The sequence below is a fragment of the Morchella sextelata genome, assembly GCF_020137385.1.
Source record: "Morchella sextelata strain SCLS chromosome Unknown scls_3, whole genome shotgun sequence".
Lineage (NCBI taxonomy): Eukaryota > Fungi > Ascomycota > Pezizomycetes > Pezizales > Morchellaceae > Morchella > Morchella sextelata.
Window position 1 is genome coordinate 1,010,787 of NW_025408618.1, and position 20,803 is coordinate 1,031,589.

The 20,803-nt window shown below is 46.0% G+C and overlaps 3 protein-coding genes across 3 annotated transcripts; 1 reads left to right on the forward strand and 2 right to left on the reverse strand.

Annotated features, from left to right (window-relative positions):
* Positions 1 to 2,504: 2,504 nt before the first annotated feature.
* H6S33_009095 (uncharacterized protein) lies at positions 2,505 to 8,794 on the reverse strand (the record flags this gene model as incomplete). The annotated part of the gene is made up of 9 exons (XM_044840452.1): positions 2,505 to 3,581; positions 3,636 to 4,367; positions 4,425 to 4,676; positions 4,737 to 5,048; positions 5,097 to 5,580; positions 5,630 to 8,063; positions 8,181 to 8,323; positions 8,391 to 8,586; positions 8,671 to 8,794. 9 exons carry the CDS (start codon positions 8,792 to 8,794, stop codon positions 2,505 to 2,507), a joined length of 5,754 nt encoding a protein of 1,917 aa, XP_044697910.1.
* A 7,156-nt stretch (positions 8,795 to 15,950) lies between these two features.
* Positions 15,951 to 18,620, reverse strand: H6S33_009096 (uncharacterized protein; the record flags this gene model as incomplete). The annotated part of the gene is made up of 5 exons (XM_044840454.1): positions 15,951 to 17,248; positions 17,307 to 18,155; positions 18,215 to 18,273; positions 18,340 to 18,432; positions 18,511 to 18,620. The coding sequence occupies 5 exons, from the start codon at positions 18,618 to 18,620 to the stop codon at positions 15,951 to 15,953; spliced, it is 2,409 nt and encodes an 802-aa protein (XP_044697911.1).
* Positions 18,621 to 19,638: 1,018 nt separating this feature from the next.
* Positions 19,639 to 20,274, forward strand: H6S33_009097 (uncharacterized protein; the record flags this gene model as incomplete). The annotated part of the gene is made up of 2 exons (XM_044840455.1): positions 19,639 to 19,748; positions 19,815 to 20,274. 2 exons carry the CDS (start codon positions 19,639 to 19,641, stop codon positions 20,272 to 20,274), a joined length of 570 nt encoding a protein of 189 aa, XP_044697912.1.
* Between the last annotated feature and the right edge of the window lie 529 nt (positions 20,275 to 20,803).

The window sequence follows — 20,803 nt, forward strand, 5'->3', positions numbered from 1 at the left end:
ACTCCCCCTAAATCAGATGGAGAAGGATTAAGCTGGAGGTTAGGGGTGGGTTTTGGAGGGTAACGATGGAAGACTCAAGAGATGAGTAATTAGAGGGGTCAGCTAGCGGAGGGACCCGCTGCTGCAGTGTACTCTACCTAGCTGGTGCTCACTGCCCACCTACCAAAGTGCTTGTCTACTGGGCGATAAGGTTGGTTTGGTTGACAGCGGACGGGCGGGTATCGTGGATGGACACGCCAAACCAATTGTGTACTTGGATGTATGTGCTTCTGTCTTCTATCCGTTCATCACCCCTTACTTCCTACATGTCAACAAACATCAAACGTTGACGGGGCAAAACAATCAAACACCGTCCCACCCTTTTGCTTCTTCATGTATACATCTTCAGATGGCTGAATATTACATCGTGTCTCAACTGCAGATGACATCAACTGCTGCTCTCCCATAAATCACGCCCACCCACACATCACACACAAGGCCATGGACAAAGTCTCACCGGCTAGTTCAATGACGCCGCTTAAGTCACCACCCCTAGGCGCTTGATGGCGCTATAAAGTTGTAAACCGGCGTCTAATGGGGGGGGGGAGGAAGGTCCGACCTGACGGGTCACTTATATTCAGCACCAATCCCGTCTACCTGGACAGGTTATGCGCTGGTGTAACTCATGCAATCGTGATCATCGATTGTTTCTCTAGAGAATTAACTGAGTTTGAAAGTCTCCCACGAGGTAGCCTACCTTACTCAGCAGGCAGCAGGATCTAGGAACGTGTTGCTTTTTCTGACCCTTTCCCTCCTCACCTGCAGAACTGTTGAGCGGCAGCAGTGTGGACCAGTACAGTGTCTTGTCTGTCTCCGAGCCTGAGGTTCAGTCCAGTTCAGACATGTAAGATAACGCCCCCGAAATCTGACCATTAGCAAAAAAACAAAAAAAAACCAAACCACCTCTAGGGTGGGGGGGGGGGGGGGAGGAGGTATGGAGGAGGAGGATGAAAAGGAGGAGAAATGGGAGGAGGGCGCGGGGGAGGAGGGGTGTGTGTGGATTCGGTATGGTGCGGAAACTATTGGGATGCGATAGCGCGGGTAGGTATGCCTTTTCCATTCATCCACGATTTATCGATCGCGGAGGATCGGTTTAGATGCGCCTCACTCGCCCCTCTCTCTCTGGCTCTCTCTGGCTCCCTCTCTCTCTCTCCATACACGACATTTTGTTTTTGCCTCCACCACTTTACCCCCCGTTCTTGTATACAGGCTACTTTTTTTTTCAAGCCTTCCTGCAGGTGCGGGGGTGTTCGGGGGATTGCAATCTCTCTCCATGGGAGGGTCGAGTTGGGAATTTTTTATGGGTCGTACAAACGCGGGGAGATCATTGGCCCTTACTTTAAAATCTCGCTGGATGCACATAGGTACGAGCGGGTAAGTAAATGTAATATATAATTAAAGACGGGTGGATTAGTAAACACACAGTGAATATCAAATAAGGCTTTGAGGCTTAATTAAAGCTTAATGGAGCGAGATATATATATATCGGTATCGTGTGATCACGATCTGCTTTACTTTATCTAGGGCATAGCACGAGCTAGGAGATTGAGTAGGTCGGTATGTATGCTATGCTGGGTTGGGTTGGGATTTCTCTCTTTTGGTTGGGTTGGGTTTTGGGGGGCGTTTCGGGGATGCGGGGTTCGGGGGGGATCTACACTACACACTGTGCTTGCTGCACTTACTACTGCGAGTTGGGAGTGCCGCGCGCGAATCGCCTGGCGAGGGATGATGCGAGGGTGGGGTTTAAGCTTTATCGATACATGTATTTATCGATATACATGTAGTAATAGTAACGTTTCGGCGTTAGTTGGGTGGTACGAGAATGCAAGTACTCTGGAGTACGAGTGCGTAGAGTAGACTACATGTATTTAGGTAGAGTAGAGCGCATTGTGTAGACCTGCCCTCGTTATCGTGACTCGTCCTCATCTGCAAGCACTATAGCCACTATGCTGTCTATCACTGGACAGTGACGAGATTCGTAAACGTGAGTACGTACATATCTATCGCCTAATGCATTCAAACACCCATATACGAACCATAAACCACATGTGCTTTTGAGACATCATCATTCCACATTTCATTATCTCAGGCAGAGGTCGTGGTATAGTAAAGCATAACCAGCATAAAAGGAGTAGAAAGAAATGCCATGTAAAAAAAAAAAAAAAAAAAAAACCAGTTGAGTAGGAGAATCGGAGAAAAGGAAAATCCAACCCGTCGAAGATTTGGCTACTTCAGAATAAGACAAAAGAAATAGAAACAAAGATAACTCCCCCTCCCATGAAATTACAAAAGAAAGAATTAAAAACGAGCAATTCAGTCCAGCCCAATCTACATGTAGTATCTACAACGAAATTTAGCTCCAACGCCAGCTGCAGCGAAATAGATACTTAAATGAGCAACTATGTAAGGAAAGAAAAACGTAAATACCAAATGAAGTTCTTGATCCGCAATTTTCCGTCGCCAGATTACTCTTTTTTGGGCTTGTTTGATCTCGGCTTCGGCTTCTTCTTGACTCTCCCGACACCCTTCTCCGGAGTGTTGCCCGGGACCTTCCTTTTTTTACCCTTCGAGCTCGGCGTCATCGGAACACCGCCGGCATGGCCGCCTAGCATAACCGCACCCATTATATCGTGAACGCCATTACTACCACCCTCATGATCACTCTCCGCCCCGGGAGTTATCCTATCACCGGTGGCATCGATATCATCTAGATCTTCTCCCTCCGCCGCGAGTTTAAACTCGTTATCCACACTCAAAGTCTCCACAAACTCCCTGCATTGTCTCATCCTCCCTTCATCTGTCTCAAGATTTCGCGTTGTATCTCTAATGGATTGCCAGACTCCTGTAGCCGAAAAATTCGTGTTACGGCTTGGTGCCTTGTTCATGTCTTTTGCGTTGACCTTGTTCGCTTTGTAGTCGCGGCTTTTGTTATCGTTTAATGCATAGAGTTTCCGGAGGTACGTTCGAGCTTCCCAAAGCATTGAAAGAATCCCCGCAGCCGCAGAAAGAGTCTTCAGTTTTTCTGGGTCGACTGTCATTGCACTCTTCTCGTTTTCTGGAACGTCGATCTTGATGAAAAAGATATCTGTCTCTATTGAATGCGCAACCGTCATCCCTGTACCAGCGACAACTCGTTCCATAGTTGTCACGACTTGGTAAAGCTCATCTAGTGTTCCGTATTCAAAGAACGCCAAGTTCTCAATAACAAATTTCGAATATTCGAGATGATTTGGTAGTTCCAGCTTTGTAGGCTCAAAATCGACGCTCATGGTCATGTTTCCCAAAAGCTTCTTCCGGACCTTACGACTTGTTTTGACAATCTCGTAGAGCGGCCTCATTTTCGACATGAATGGGTTCGCTGTAGCACCGGACCCATCTCCAATAACGTTACGTTGGTAAAGGAAGCAGGATTTCACACCATCCATGTAGCCTCTTTCGACAATAGTCTCGTGCTTCGAGTGTAGCGTTCGGTGTTCCCTAAATGAAATAGCTTGAATTGTAGGATTCGTCGAAGTTTCTAACGCAACCAATGCAGGCACACACTGTAATCACCAGTCAGCACTCGGTCTATCAAGCTGGATGTTCTGAAGACAAACCTCCTTAGGATGCACCAATCCCTGCCTCAAAATACTCCCAATCACCTCTGTTGCCGTGAGTGCATACACATCCTGACTAGCCATTGAGATTTGAATGATATTCTTGAGGTATTTTTGCGCTAAACTGGTGCTTACGCCATCATTCTGGTTTGCATTAGCTAGCTGATCTAACCTCCCGTTTTCTTCGTTGCTGCCGCCAGTGGCATCTTTTCCTTTGCCCGAAGCCTCCACGGCCCCGAATTCACTTCGTTTCTCCTCAGTTTGAAGGAAACCTTTGATTCCTAAAAGAACAAGGTTCATGAGATCCTTATCACCAACGTCAAAGACCTGATCAAATGCCTTCAGAATCTGCGGCTTTAGAAAGTGGACTGCATGAGTTTGGCAGACGTGGCATAAGCTTTCCAGTGCAGCTTTTCTGACAGAAGAATTTATCGACGGTTCACAGAAAGGGATGATAGTATCCGTAATCAAGCCCGAGACCGATGGGCCCTTCCACTGCGGAAAAGCATCCTTAAACATCTTCGTCTCATTCTCGAAGTTGCAGTTCTTCCCAAATAAACCAAGAATATGAAGTGTCCGGACCAATCGGTTCGCTTCTGCCTTTGTTTCAATCGGCTTTCCTTTCGACTTGAGTATATTTGTTAAACAGGAAATTGTCACTCGAATCAACCGCTCTGGGTTCTTCAACACCCCGTTGATAGTCCAAAGACAGGAAATTACTTCTTTTAATTCCTAAAATTCTATCTGTCAATGGCATTTTTCAAAAGTTGTATGTAGATTTTGACCTACCGGTGAAGGCAATCGTGATAGATTCTTCAACAAGCTCTGTTGAACAGTTGCTAAAAATCCCACATGTAGGTTTGATAGGACCGGTAAGGCACATCTAAATATAACGATGACGGACCGGAAGACATGGAGATCGTCCTGTGCCGTCAAGTTCTCAATATAAGGCTGCAACATTATAAGCTGTTCGGGGGTGAACAATTTTGGATTTGCCCGAGCAAACACTGTCAAAGTTTGTAGCGTACTTTGTCTCTCGGCCTGTATTTATTTATACATCAGTGAGAATCCCCGATTAAGAAAGAAAATCAAGTAACCCACCTTATCAGAATCGCCTTGCCGGTCAAGAAGATCATCACACATTGATCCGACCATTGTCTTACAAACTCTAAAGTTCATAGTACAGTTTTTCGTTTCTGAGTGCAACAGAGACTTGATAACATCATGTAAAACTGTCAACATGACCTCCTTCTGCACCACCTTAACAATGACTGAAACTCTTTCATTGACAATTAGTTTCATCTGTGGACTAATTTCTGATTGAACTTGCTGCGCAGTTTCCGTTTCCTCCTCTCCAATATGGCCATAGAAGGGCGTTATCCAGATCTCCTCAAAGGTCTTCCTTGCCAATTCCTACACATAAAATAAGCGTATATTCTTAATAGTGACAATGTGACATACCGAAACACTAGTATCATTATCCTTAATTCTCTGCACTAAGGCCTCTGCAATGGCAACCTTGACAACCTCTTTCTTACTTCTTAAGTATATATCCTTGAGAATTTTCATCGCCCTCTTTCTCACGCCGACTCCAGCATCAGATGCACGTTCGAGTATACTTTTATAGACTTGATCTTCAAGATCTGGCTGCAGTTGAATACACTTCCCGATGAGGTCGACGGCTGAGTCTCTGACCAAGGGGGACGGGTCCTTTAACCTTTTGATAATAAACGGAACGACTTGTGGCCGCTTCAAAATCCCCGGGTCCTTCTGTAAAAGTTGCAAAATAGCCTTCAAGCCCTTACTCCTAGTCGTGGCCTGATTATCGTCGACTGATCGAAGCAACCGATTGAGGATGTGTTCAAAGCTCATGCAGAAAGGCATATGTAAGACCGTTAGCACATATGCCTGCCTGATGGCCGTTTGAGATATCTTCTCCACATCACTAATAACGGAATCAGCTTTGTTCCTTTAAAAGAAGAGGATTGATTTACAAATCATCATCGATCCAGCTCTTGTCCAACGTGATCCTTTTCAGATTTCCCGCCACCCTCACAAGCTCATCCCGCATCCCGTCATCATCCTCATCTTCATCCACTACATCTCCAACCTTCTCAAAAAGGTTACAGATTCGTGCGCTCCAGGCAGTTAAATAATATCCACAAGCACTCTGCAAGCTACCATCGGATGACATCATCTGTAATAGGTGTTCAAGGGCGTATCTGAATGGGCCCTCCCAGTCAATCAGTTCCTCTTCAATGGCAGTCGGTACATTGCCACCATTTGTACCGCCAATACTGCTCTCTAGGCACTTTTCAGTTAATCCAACGATGTGACCATCTGCAGAGTCACCCAGGCTTTCTCTATTGCGGTGACTCTCCCGGAGGTGAACGACGACATCGCAGATTGCACTGCCCATAAGGCCTAGTAGGTCCAAGGCCATAGACTTGGCGGGTGCAGTTTGCTTATCCCCATCGACAATGGTACACATGCTTCCCAGAATGGACCGCAGTAGCAACTCTGCGCCTGGCCATTCCGGCGAGCCTAGAACAGCGATGAAATCTTCTGTAAAAATATCCATTAGAACTCTATAAGGCTGATCCCCTGTCTTGGTCGACTTCATCGCCCGCTGTACCAAGAAGTTAACGACATATGCTGCATTCTTCTGCGCAGAATCAAGCAGTGGATTCGACATCATGTGTAGTCTGTCAACTGCGTTCATTCGATCTACTCCTTCAATTCCTTCTCCAGATTCTTGGATTTCCTCTTCATCTTTCTCTAGTATTACCTCGCCATCCTCATCTGTGACCAAGCCTTGTTTTCGTTTGCGTCCTTGATAGGTCCCACTGGTCTGTACAAGGCGCATAATCAACGCACTTACCAGTTGGATATTCTTTCCTTCAACGAGTTTGAATTGGCGTGCGCTCTGCCGGTTAACAGGGAGCTTTTCGAGACTTGTAAGGATCTCATCAAAGATGAAAGTCCTCTGATCTGGATACCTTGCGAATATTTTTGCCAGTACGTCCATTGCTGCAACCCGGAACCTTTCAACCTTTTGAACACCAAACACTGAATCTTTCTCGTTTGAAGCATTCTCAATAAAGATAACCGAGACTGCAATAAATTCCATTGTCGTGATAGTTCCCTCCGTTACCTCCTCCATCGCAAGCAGTTTCGATAGTAGTGCGAATACACTCGTAATCTCGTGTAATAGTCCTCCAAGGATTTTCTTGTGGGCCGCCGCTACTTTGAAAATTGCCAGCTTCTCGCCTGTTGAACGCATCTCAATCATGGGATTGACAGTTGTCTCAATGAGGTTTTTAAGCACTGATAAAACTCCGGCTAATAGATCCTCGGAATATATCTGCTTTTCTTCTCTTCCACCTACCATGATGCGTAGCACTGTTTTGGCAGTTTTGAGCCCATTGTCAATAATATTTACCCTTTCTAGCCATTCTTGGGTGGCCAGTTCGCTCTCCTCCTCCTTCACCATGACATCTGTGTTCTCTGCCAGTTTCAAAGAGCTTTCGCAGATCTTTTGTAGCCTCGTCAAATCATCCACGGGAATTTCCCCAAACCGTGCAAAAGAAATGACCCTCTGTATGGCATTTTCGAGCTTGGTCTGTACTGCCGTCGATAAACATGGCGACTCACCGCCCAATGTACTCGTCATCCACATTTTTGAGTTCTTGTCCACCACACGGTCTGAGGTATCGGGAGAAAGATTGTCTTCAGCCTCGAAGATAGAATTCATAAAACTCTGTAGCCCCTTCAATAAACTCTCTGCCTTTGCTCTCTGGTCCACACCAGAAGCCAACCGTTCTTCATCTTCCGCGTCGGAATGAGAACGTTTGCGTTTTCTTGACTTTGATGTACTGGTTGTCCCTACAGGCTTTGGTTTGCGGACTTTCCTCTCGATTTCGGTATGTTTCACGTACTGTGAGCGGTCGAATGATGGTGGTGGTGGGGGTATTTTCACAAACTCGGCTCTTTGAGTTATTACAGGCGCTGTAGGAGATTGAATATAATCACCATTGACGGGCTCGAGGGGTTCACTCTTCTGGATAGGCCGTTCTATTTTCGGGAGTTGTATGTGATTTGGGGCCTGGACTTGCTGGTGGTAGTTTTGAGCAGGAGTAGATTGTTTTTGATGAAAGTTTTGCTGTATAGGGCTGGGTTTGTGGAACCCGTTGGATGGCACCGCAGCAGATGTACTACTAGGGGTTTGAGGTGTTGCCGCAGGAAGCCGGTTCTTATTCTTATAACTGTGTGGCGTTTGAAAATTCTGTGTCGGCGGGGTATAATTATTCTGGGGATAGTTTGGATCATAATTCGGGGTATAGTTCGGTGCCTGGTTCTGGGCATGACTCGGTGGTTGTGTATGAGTTTGTTGTGCCGGTTTCGGACCACCTATTGAGGATATTGGATCTAGCAGTTTGCCACCAAGTATTAGACAATTTTATGGCAGTGAAGAAGAAATCATGGACTTTTTTGGATTTCGATTCTTTCTAGAATGGAAATGATCCCCATGTTGGGAATGCCTACATCTGAAAGTCACATTGCTCTTATTCAACACCATTTCCCCGAACTTCCCAATCTTTCCATGTTTGAGAATACCCCCCTGCACTCCCACCGATACTCTCGAAGAAGACCATTCGTTCGCTCCCTTTCCGAGTGACTTGAAACGACTATAGCCCCACGCAGCATCATCAGTAACCCACCTATCAATTCAATTGCTTCCATAGACAAACTCACAATTCAGTACCACCGCCAGATGTGGAAATATGAGAGCTTATATCCGACAAGTACTTCCGTACCACTTTTGATCCTGGATCATGACCTGCTTCCCTGTCAAGGTTGTCCAAGGTTTGGCAAATATGGCGGCGTTCTGGTTCGGATTGATAAATCGAGGATACTCCGGTGGATGTTAGTGCCGGAAGGGTTATTATTTCTTTTGTGATATTGACGTTAGTTTTTTATTTTTCCTATTTTTTCTTCCCCGAGGACTGCAAGGGAAAAAATATGGATGAATTACCAGCGGACAAAGGAACAACTGATGAGAGAGGTGTGTACTGAAGGGCATCATCGACATCGATGGGGGGTAGCTGAGATCTGCCCTGTGCAGGAGGGAGATAGAAGTCGGGTGGTAGGCCGTTCATTGGGGTCCGTGATTCGTGAATTAAGGCCCGTCTCGAAAGTGCGGATCTGTGGATATGTTTCGTGTAGTTTGACCTCACAAACGAGGACCGGGGGTGGGGTAGACAAGGACTGGAAGGCTTGTAGGTTTGAAGAGGTTTGTTTATCGATAAATCAGAACCTGAATATGTATTCTCATCCCTAGCTACTCGTACTGGTTCCTTCGGCGGCCGTGAGTTCGGATTGTCATAAACGCGGCCGTGACGACTCACTCAATGTTCGTCGAGAGGAGGCGGAAGTGGCGGGCAAGGTGGGGTGATCGAGAACGCGTAGAGGAGCCTTAAGTCACGTTCCCCGTAGAGGACGTGTTGACGCGAAGAAAAAATCGGGAGGATATGGGGTTCTGTCTAGGCTGAGGAAGTCGCGATTCCTCTAGGAAGACGTGCAAACTTCCCGGGAGTGTAGCCGCATGCAAAGTGGCGCATAACCAAAGCGCGGGTCTAACGGGGGTGGAATGTTACACAGGCCAACTGGACCACAGCAAGGTACACATATCCATGCACAGGCGAGAGCTACAACAACGAGTGGCACTTCGAAGAGGTGCTTTAGGCTATGCAAACCTCGGGTCATAGTGTCTTACAATTCAGAAACAATTTGTGTTCTATCTCGCCGAAGTCATCTGGCTGATTATTTATGGTGCGGAAGGTACATCATGCATGAAATTGTACTCTACAGTACGTATAAGTTTATATCTCACGGGCAGGATGCAAACACATACATGTATCTTGTGTATTGAGATTCAAAAGGTTCTGTAATCTTTTAATATTATGCGTGTAGCCGATCATTCACTAGCGGTCAGCTACATGTATTTCAATCAACAACAGACTGCATTTATTGAATACACACTTATATACATATATATATATGGTGGGATTTCATCCCAAAATCACACACAGTACATGTAGGAAAACTTTGCGCCGTATTGTTACCGTGTGTGCGATTAGTCAAAAAAAAAAAGAACATGGTTTACATGTAGTAAGTAAGACATCTAAGCTGCAAGTTAATGATCCGATCAAGTTGATGTTCCCCAAAAAGAGAAAGTAGATCAATACCTAGCTTCGATCATATTTCAAAAAGCTTATGCATACAGGCATTTCACAATGCAAATACTAATATTTGATCTTTTCTATCTATATTGTCATTAAAGTCTTATCATGTTAGTTAAATGTAGAAGTTTGACTTCTCGACGTGATAACGGTATTCTCGGCAGCATTGGCTCCAGCACATCCGATGGACAACATTAAGTTTGGCACCACAAAAACCCTCACTCTGCACCCGTACCAGGGTAATCCCTCTTCTCACCCCCACAGCTTGCTCTTCACCATAACCAACCCAACACTCATGATCGCTATCGTCAAAGCACCATCCCAGCCATTATTTCAACCATTTAAAAGGATCAACGTAACCTCTCTTATCCACCACTATTCTAATTCAGCTAGATCCAATCATAGGACTCCAAATGGGTATTCTATCCCGCAGGAGAACCCCGCAGGCCAAGTCCCATGGGCTAAGATAGGTTCCCATCCACAAAGCTAAAGATTTTAGCCCTTTCAGAAGAGCGCCGCCCATGGGAGTTTCTTGCTCCGGTTAGATTCTTCGCACGCACTTCAATAGAACCGACGTAAAGATGCCAATTCTCTAACCGAACTGAGGGCGAAAAGAAATGGGAACTAGAAAGATTGATTATACCTGGCCTGATCTCGTCTTCAGACATTTCACTCAGGAAAACCTTCATTATTTTAAGATAACCTTGATGCGCTTATTCCACGAACGGACTTGAATTCGCTACCATCAAGATCCCCCTGAACCAGCTGGGGTCATAATCTGGCCTCATAAAGGTCTATTGGAGGCCTCGTCAGAAGGATATGCTCTGCGGGATCGCTCTCCGCCGCCCTTTCTCCGAGGAAATTTCAAGTTATCGGGCAGGGTTTGTATTCGACAGTCGTCCGTACGAAGGTTGTGTACTTTGTCGGAGGTAAAAGCGAACTAGCCTCTCAAGGGCGAAATTGATACGTTTTGCTACGCGAGGGTTTCATTACTCTCACGATAGTGGGGTTAGTTGCTGCCTAGGATTGGTTAGCTGGTACATGATGTCGTTGGAGCAACCAATGAGACAAGGTCTTGGCATGTACTTTATATTTGTGCCAAGACACATTCGGAGACACTAATACCTTGCACTTTCTGGATCGTCAACTTGGGAATTAGTAAAAGAGTTACCGATCTACAGCATGGATGATGATCAAACCGAATGAAAGCTCAATCTTTATGGTCTTTAACGATTGTTCCTAGAGAAATTGTAGCTTTCAATTGGCGGATCGGAGATCCGGACAATATATATCTAACGGCACTTCTTAACGCCCTGGAAATCGTACTGATAAAGAGAAAGCTTGCGTGATCGCTAACTAGCAGTCATATAAAAGCTCTCGGACTGCAATGGATAATTTGGAACAACCTTTACCAGCACGAACGTAAACACAGTACAAGAACGCTGACTGCAGGTAATTAACCATGATGGATAGCATCTCTATATCTTAAGTGTTTCCGTAAAGTTTCACCACTCGAGGCTATCCATCCACAACAAGTACACAATCATTGCCCAGTTGCAATGTTCTTTATCGCCTTTAATGCCACTCCATCACGGGATTTGGTTTTGAGTTCAGTTTGGTGATATGCCTCCTCGTTGTTAATAATCAGTGAAGGGTCGGTGTTGAGGGGGAAATACCCTTATGTGAGCTGTTTTTTCTTTTAGCGATGAATAACTTGCATCACATCCCTCGTATTTACAAGATTTTCTAGACATAGCCTGATCAGAAGAAATGTAGATGAGTCCAGCGCAAGCCCCAGACAAACGAGATGATGGTGATGTTGAGGCGTGGTGTAAAAACGAGAAAGAATCGGTACTTTGTATTTTTTGCGGCACAAGTTGCAAGAGAGTCATTTTATCCCCGGGTAATTGAGCCCTGGGTAAGAGGAAACTGCAACGAGTTTCCCTACGAGGTTCAAAGAATGCTTGCTGATATCTCTTGGATTATCTTAAACGAACGGTACGTCAGTTTTATATATAATACTAGAGAAGATATTAACTTATTACTTAATCAAAAACAAAGATAACTAGGGATTTCATATATCCTCTTGAGGCAACTCTCTTGTATAAGTACCCACGAGTTGGAAACTGTCGACAGCTAGTAGAGAAGGCCTTCTAGTGGTCAGGTGCCAAAGGCACAGGAGCGGAGGATATTCGCGAGGTGTAGAAAGAAGGAGAACTGTGAAGAATCCCGTTTTGGCGAATTCCACAGAATCGAATCGACTCTTGTTCGCTGTTGCCGCACAATGTGATGAGCGGGAAATTGTGGCCGGAGACCACAATTTAGTGAGCTACAAGGTTGAATTGGTGGTTGATGGAAGCTGCGGACCAGAAAGCACCCAATATTGCGGTTTCTTGTTTTTGCTGGGGGATGACCCGACTAGCTGCTGAACTCGCAAGCTGGGGGGCCTAGGAGCGTTAACGCTGATGGATTGCCGAGCCTCCATATATGAGACTCTAAGCCCCCGATCTTTGGGAAGTTTTGGCAGTTTCTAAGACAGTTCCCAGAATAATATAAAATTCTGACGCCAACTAGTTAGCTACATCCTCTAAACACGTCAAGTTACTTCGGGAGAAATGCATACTTACAGCTTGACGCAGAATTTCCAGACAGCTCTGGACTTACTAAAGCTCCTCTAGCCTTTTGAAAGTATTCTTACCTATTGATATATTAGCACAAGACCACACAAGATATTTGAAGAGAGAACTCACTAATAAATTTTTGTTTTTCCTCCATGGTACAACAAAGTCCAAGGCAGGGGCCTCCATTCACCTTGGGGTATTGGTATGCGTAATTAATCAAGCAGCCCACAAGAGTCCAGTGAGAATTTATCTCCTTTCTCGTCAGGTGCAGCAGCCCCTAAAGGGTTAGTAAAATATAGTGCAATCAAACTTTTGTTTACATCATATACCATGAAGCTTTTGGCCACTCCAACCTATAAAGATCAAGAGAGTAATCGTCTCTTGTCTAATACTTCTCCACAGGTCGTCGTTCTCTCAAGAAGGGTAGGAGGATAAACCTCGTTTTCAATTATTGCAGAGGCAATAAGAGAAAGGAGAGTAATACCCGAATTCAACCCTTGGCCTCTTAATCATCGAAGCTTCCATTGCAAAAGCTGCTCGAGGGTTAGTAAAGTCAGCTGGTCCAGTTGAATGAATTTTCATCAAATCAAATCACACTCTTCATGGATTGCTGTGGTAAATGTACAACAGAGATTATCATACCTTGAAGCTTCAGCCACTCAAACGTACCAAAAATCAAGTGAGTAATCGTCTTCTGTCAGGCAGATTGACTTTCCTCTATAGAAAATGGACTAAAACCTCATTTTCAAGTATTTTCAAGAAACCGAAAGAAGATGAAGAAGTTAAGAGGAAAGAGGGGGAGTATATAGATATATATATGTGGTACTCGGAACAAGGGTCTGTGCACCCTGTCAGACGGCGGTACTGGGTTTGCTTATCACATGGGATAGTTGTTTAAGCTTTCTAAATGCTACGTAAGATTTTTGATTGACCTGTATAATCGTAATGAACGTTTCGGATGACTATAAAAACTAAGATGCTCAACCATTTAGTTATATATATGCGAGCTTCAATAGAGGCTCAACGGATATAATGGAGACCACGGGAATGAACAGCACAAAGAATGGCGCCTAACTACATGTGTACCTCTTATTCCCTCGGCTACAAGGCTCAATCAAACCCATTTGGTAAGACTAAATGTATAAGGAAAGCCTAGTTGCGATGAAGATAGAAAAGTTTCTCATGTTGATATTTCATGAAAACGTACAGAGCTATCCAGTCAAGAGTTCTTATGCCTCACTGCCACTTCCAGTTAAATAGATGAGTTTTGGTAGGCCTCTGAGCTAGCCGTTAGGTTTAAAAGTGCAAAACACGCCCTGAAATCTCGTGGGGAAACAGCTACTACCGACCAGAACTAGCGTTATATACTCGAGTGAGCATCCATGAAGCTGATCAAGTCTCGGGTCATACAGGTAAGTCCAGTCGCCGAGCTGGAGATACACGTGTCCCTTTGCTTCCGCCACGGGAAAAGGGATTTATGTTGTGCGTATCACCGTTGGAATTCAGCCGAAGGGAATCATTTCGCGGAAGTACTAAATCGGAGGGGAAATTGTTTTGGGGGTAACCCGAGTTCAGGCCCAATCTTTACGTGTAATATACATTTGCATATAATGAGAGCACCTTAGGTCTCCCTATGCCACAAAGCCATGGTCTTGGCGCTTAGGCACTCACCCACCCTGCTCGACCTGCTCGACCCGGATATAACCAAGCATTAATCTAGGCTCGTCCGTAAAAGCTCACAACCCTCATATCCAAAACCCAAATCACAATCCTTCGTTTATGTCCGGTTTTTACAGTAGTGATGGAACTGAGCTGTGCTAGGGCACCATCATACCAGAAAAGAATAAGAAAATAAGCGGAAAGCGGAAAGGGGGGGGGGGGGGGGGGGTTCGGAGGGTGTAAAGTTGGTCAACAAAAAAATCTGAGAGGGCTGTTCATCTCTATTTAGTACTAGACACCATCACGACGCCCCCAAGACCAACACGCCGGAGTTGAGCAGGAAGCAGGTTGGTCCTGGCCTTTACCGAAACCGTGCGCATGGCCCAGTCCCGGAATCTAGCAGAGGCTTGCATGCTCTGAACAATGATGACGATATTATACCCTCATTCAGGCCCATGGGGTATCGCATATGCAGATTCTATCTCCATATCATGTCTAGCATTTTAGTTGACCCAACAACCAACGCCTTTGCACTGGTATATAGTGTTAACTTGGTGACAGCCGAAATCTAGCACGTGGAGAAGTCGTATCGACTATCGAGAGTTGAGTTTGCGTCACGAGCCAGCCAGGTTACATGCGTATCTGCGCAGTGCTTCAGAGCTCAGATATTGAAACTCAACAGCGCCAAGATCCTTACGCCTACTATCAAGAGCAATGAATGATAACCCATCTTCCGATATCGGGCTTGGCACCAAATATCTAATCTAATCTTGATCTTTTGTTACACAGGATTAGGTTTTGGAGGGACCACAGTATCATGTGCGGAATTCTTGACCTGTCTTTTCTACCACTGTAGATTGACCGGCCGGAAAGATTGCACTTTGCTCTACAATTTAGGAAGGATCTCCACAAAACTTCGATTTAAGCGAGTGATTTCCCGTGATCGAGTAATTCCTCATCTAAAAAAAGGGCGCTCAATATTGCATAACATTTCAATTCTTGTTCGTTGCCAAACTAGTTCCCCGTAATTCCATACCAACATTACAGAGGTAGAGGCCGTGCCATAAATGTAAGATGCGGGCACAAAGTAGAGAAGTACCGTCCCCGAGTAATAAGCAGATAAAGCACAAAATCCGACCAAACACAAAAAGAAAAAAGGAAAAACAAGGGGGTTAATTTTAATTTCAACTTTGAAGAGAAAGTGCCTGCATTAAAAAGTAACAAAAGTAAATAATGCAAATTAACAATGAAAGCCCTTAAGAAACTAAAATAGCGAGAAACGAGAACAGTGAGAAAGGAGTACCGGTAAGTATAAGACAAGTCACAAAATTCCAAATATAGCAGCAAGGTGGGATAGAGACAGAGAAGGAAAGCGAGAATATAAACTATCCATCCGTCCGTCTATACCCAAGGGAATAAAGCACACAGAAGTCAAAGCATATGGTAACAAAACCAGCACCAAACCCAAACCAGATCAAATCAAACCAAATCAGCAAGACAAACAAAGCATTCAGAAAGTATGTTTACATGGTAACAAGACATGACTACAGGGCAGGGATGGAAATAGTGGAAATGTGAGGAGAACACGACGCCTTTGGAGCTGAAGAAAGCTTGAGTACTGACACGAGCATCGAAAGAAACAAAAAGAAGAAAGAACGGAAGAAAGGAAGACGATGTTAATGTATCCCCCAATATGAAAAAGTAAAGGCCCAGGAGAGAGAGCCTAGTAAATTCGTAATACCGGTCACATTGTTCCATAGAATTCGACATTAGAGACCTGGTCCATAGGGCTGTCAGCGAATCTGGCGATGGATAGATTCAGCAGAAAATCGCGCATTACCGGGCCCGTGAGGATGGGGAGGATTCTTGGCTCCATCGTGAGGGAAACCAAAAGGTGGACCGTGAAGCCCCATTGGGGGACCATGGGGTGGTTCATGGTGAGGGTGATGGAACGGCATATGGTACCCTGGAGGTGGCGGCCCATTCATCTGTGGAGGAGGAGGTCCATTCATACCAAAGAACGGGGGAGGCGGACCGAAATTTGGTGGTATGTTTGGCATTGGGCCAAGTTGAAATGGCATCGGGGGCCCATTAACGCCTAGAGGTGGTCCAAGGAAAGGTGGAGGTGGGGGAGGACCTTGATGATGCTGGTTCCTTGCGAGTCCTGGAGGTGGGGCCACTTGCCTAAGCGATTGGGGGAGTTGCGGCTGCGACATCTGTTGAGGAGGATTCCAGCTAGCCGGAGGGCCATGTTGCTCCATGAGTGGAGGCCCCCTAGGATAGATGGGACTGGCGTCACGTCTTCTAAAATCGGTGATTGCAGGGTCATCGAAAACGGGCGAAAGAGGGTTATTCTTTGCTCTGTGATAATTATGGGGGCTCGTTGAGATTGGAGGCGGCGGAGGCATCTGAGACGGCCCTCCATAGTGCTGGTGCAGCGGAGAGATTGATGGAGGGAGCTGTGCCTGATGTTGCTGTTGCTGCTGCTGCAGTTGTTGCTGTTGCTGCTGCTGTTGCTGTTGATGCTGTTGCTGCTGTTGTTGTTGCTGCTGCTGCTGTTGTTGCTGATGCTGCTGCTGCTGTGACTGATGCGACTGATGCATAAGACGCATGAGGAAGTCTGTATTGGGGTCATTTCGAAGCCCAGGATTTCCTTGATTTTGCTGATGTGTTGGAGCAGGAGGAGGAGACATAAGGCTTGACGTGATAGGGGATATGCTACGTTGCATGGGGCGTTGGATTTGCGGAGTTGGTACGTGGGCCTGTACGGCTATCGGGGTTGTGTTCTCTCCGATATTGACTCCGTTGAGTATCTTTAAAATACGCTGGAATCCTTCTTTATCTTCGGAAGTAGATCCATTTGCCGGAGCATGCAATTTTGGAGAAGGCTTATGGGCTTCAACTACCGGAGGCGCAGCAACCTCGTCCTGTGGGGCAAAAATTGCAGCAAAGCGAGATTTCACTGGATTTTTGGGCTCCTGCCTGATAGGGTTCATTATATCCTGCTCAGCGCTTTTAGTAGCAGGAGTGCTCCAGAATCCGAAGAATCTGTCCACGTTATTTTCTACTACCGCCGGGGCGGTTTGCGGTTCTACTTATTGTATTAGTTTCTAATAGATGTCTCTCTGCATGATTACTTTCTGATATACCTTCAATAACTGCACTTTCGTGCTCCTTTGTAGGCCTAGCTTCCACTTCTTCTTTTGGAGGTGGTGTTTGATGGTTCTCTTCGGCAGGCAAGTCTGCCTTCTTTTTCTCTTCAGGCGGTGCATTGCCTGCCTTCATTCTCTCCTTCCAGCGTTGAAATTCCTCCATCGAATGTGCCTGTTTAGAATCTCCTGTCCTATCTTCATTACCTGGCCCAGAATCCATCCATTCAGGGTCCTTCTCAGCCCTACTATTGTTGTAACGGTGACCATCGCGGTGACTGTCACGGTGATGATCGCGGTCACGGTCACGATAGTGATCCCTGTCTCCCCCACGATTGTCATCTAGCAACCAGCTAGATTCATCTCTTTTCAACTTTGGCCGGTGTTCACGATCTCGATCTCTACCAAAGTTATCGTATTTTGGTGGACGGTCCTTATCCCACGGAGTTTCCCGCTTCTCTCTTTCAACACCCCTACGGAAACGGTCACCGTCCTCGGCACCAAAGCTCTTGCGCGGTTGGCGTGAAACATTTGTCCAGCCGCCACTCCCTCGCTCCCCGCTACCTTCACCATCGTCTCTAAATCTCTTGATGTGGTTGGGACCCCGCATATCGACACGATCCCCGCCGCGATCCTTGTCCCCTCTGTCCTTGTCGCCCGAGCGAACCCCCCTTTCAATCTTGAACCGTTCAAAATGAGGGCTTTCCCCTCGTTCTTCCGCAAATACTGGAGATGCTATTGAGGTGGCATGAAGTCCATCTTGGTCAAACTTGCCGGATATTGCTCGAGCCGAGGATGATGACGCAAACGACATCATTTTCGGAGGCCCGAGGATCATGTCTTCTGGAACTATAAGATATCAGCAAAATAACACAAAAATAGATAGCAACTTCATATGAGAGGCATACTTGACGATCGTGACACGTGCCGAGATTCGAACATAGATGGCCGGCGTGTTGCCGAAATACTAAGTTACCACAGTTCAGTTTGGTTTCAACATATGGCTAAGCACTCAGAGCGAAAGCAACAATACCCTTTGACAGAATCGTCGTGGTTAGTACTGTTAGCCAGAACATCGCCATCTGTGCGTGTGCGTGTGGTTTGGGGTCGAACTGCGGGGGCAGGCCTGTGAAGCTAGTTAGCACCACGACCCTAGATACAACAAGAGATGGCAAACAAAAAAAAAAAGGGAGACAAAGCTTACCCCATCCATTCTTCCATTGGCGGTAATCCATCAGGTTTCTTTACGAGTGGAGAGTGCTGTAGTGATTTAAGCTCCTCTATCTCATACCGCCGTCGCACTGGAGATTCCATGACGGGGGAGGGAGTGGAGAGAATTGCTGGAAGCGGCGGAGATGGGTTTAGATGACTGTGATCTACTGAACGATACTTGAATGACTGTATAGCTGAGATAAGGGGGATATATTATCAGGAGGAAACTGTATTTGAAGGACTATCTGATGAGAGCTGAGGGAGAGTTGTTGAGAGAGAGAGAGAGAGAGAGAGAGAAGATGCTTGAGGCGACTGTTGGTGGTGGGGGTTGGCCTGTTGTTCCACACCACGGGGAACGACCGGCCCTGTGGCTGTGCCAGTCACGACATTCCACGCCCTGCCACACTACCCGCATCTGCAACATGCACCAGCTGCATCTTCACTTTATCGAGACCAATTATCAGATCTTGCTGAGTGTACTTTCCTTATTTCATGATCGCAATTGTCCTATCATAACGTTGAGTAAAGAAGACTTGTGTTCCACCACTCAAGATATCTTGTCCAGCCACCATGTCACGATGTGACATATCATGGGACAACCTTAAGGAATTGAAGGATATCTACATAACCTGGATTCTATTCTTTTATGATTACAACTCAGGGCTTCTAGCTCTTTCATTCGCTCCCAAGTTTTTTTTTTAGAAGAAGTGCTTCTAGCAGCTTCCAATATCCAAGACCCCAATTACATGTACTCTAGTTTTCACCTATCACTGTCCTAAGAACCGCTCTTTCCGTATGAGACCCCTAACCCAGAAGATGACACTGGAGGCCTCCGGAGAAGGCGAAAAGCAGGTTAGTGAAGATGACACGATACCTACTCTGAACTAGGGGACAAAGGTTTCAATAAAAAACAACAGAAACCTGGCTATAATAACTTTATAACTTATATATCCCATAAACCCTGTTTCATCAGTATTCTTATTACGCTTACCTTGGATTCACAGTTACTACAAAACCACAGATCCTACAAATCCCATTCAAGTGTTTCAGCCAAGCCTTTAATTTATGGTAGGGCTAGGGCAAACTAGTATGGCTAGCTTTTCCGAATATCTAATCAGCTATGCAAAGAGATCCCTTCCTCAATCAACCACCGCGACAAATCATGGCACTCTGCGGAATCTGCAACGAGGCCCCCTCGAAATATAAATGCCCATCCTGCGAGATTCCCTAGTACGCGACCCGATCCCACAATGTCTCCTCGCCTTCACCGGTCCAAAACTAATTTCTCGATTTCAGTTGCTCCCTTGTCTGCTACAAGCCACATAAAGTCCAACACGAGAAGGCCAAACTTGCCGAACCTACGTCTGCGGCGCCAAAGGCCGCTGAGAAAGCTCAAGATGACGAACCAGAGCCGGCCCCAAAGCCTATAGAGACAGGCAAATTTGCCTCACTACTCTCGTCGCCCGAAGTCCAGCAAATGCTAGCGTCCCCGAGCCTTCGCCAACATCTCCTCAGCGTCCATAAAGCAACCCTCGAACCACCACCTCAGAACTTTGTCCCACGCGGACGAGGAGGCAGGGGACGAGGCCGCGGTGGCAGAGGAGGGTTCGAACAAACCCGGCGTCCCTGGAACGAGGAGAGGGCAGTTAAGGCAGGCGTAGGAGAGTTGAAACGGTTAAGGGAGGATAACACCGAAGTTGACGAGTTTGTGAACTTGGTCATTGGGATAGTTGATCCGGTAAAAGTGGAGGAGTAATACTAATAATAACACTTGGGATGGATATAAAAGCTTTGTTTTTTCGGAGGGCTTCAATAACGGCTTCTTTCATCTATCACCGATGCCGACCGACCCTGGCTTGCCTGCATTTGGGCACTCTGCCTACACATCTATACTGCCGAACTCCCGGATTTATTTCCAGCTAGGTCTCATTTATTCAGTATTACCCAATGCAATTTGGGGGCCACCGGAAAAAAAAAACAGGATTCGGGAAATGCGGAGAAACTGGGAGGAGAAATAATGAACAATGAACACAACTTTGTTGATATCATCATCAATCGCCGTCAGATGATAGCGTGCCCAAGAGAATACATGTGTAAAGGGCTCTTGGTATCTTGGTGATTGTGCCTGGTGTTTCCTTATCGACCGGCGCACAACCCCCTCCCCCTCTCTCCCCTCACATCTCAAGAAAAACTGTCCCCATGATGCCAAAAGTAAAAGCAATGATCAGATCACAACGTGGGAGGAAGCATGCCCATGCTATCTTCCACGCCAGGCCCAGTATCAC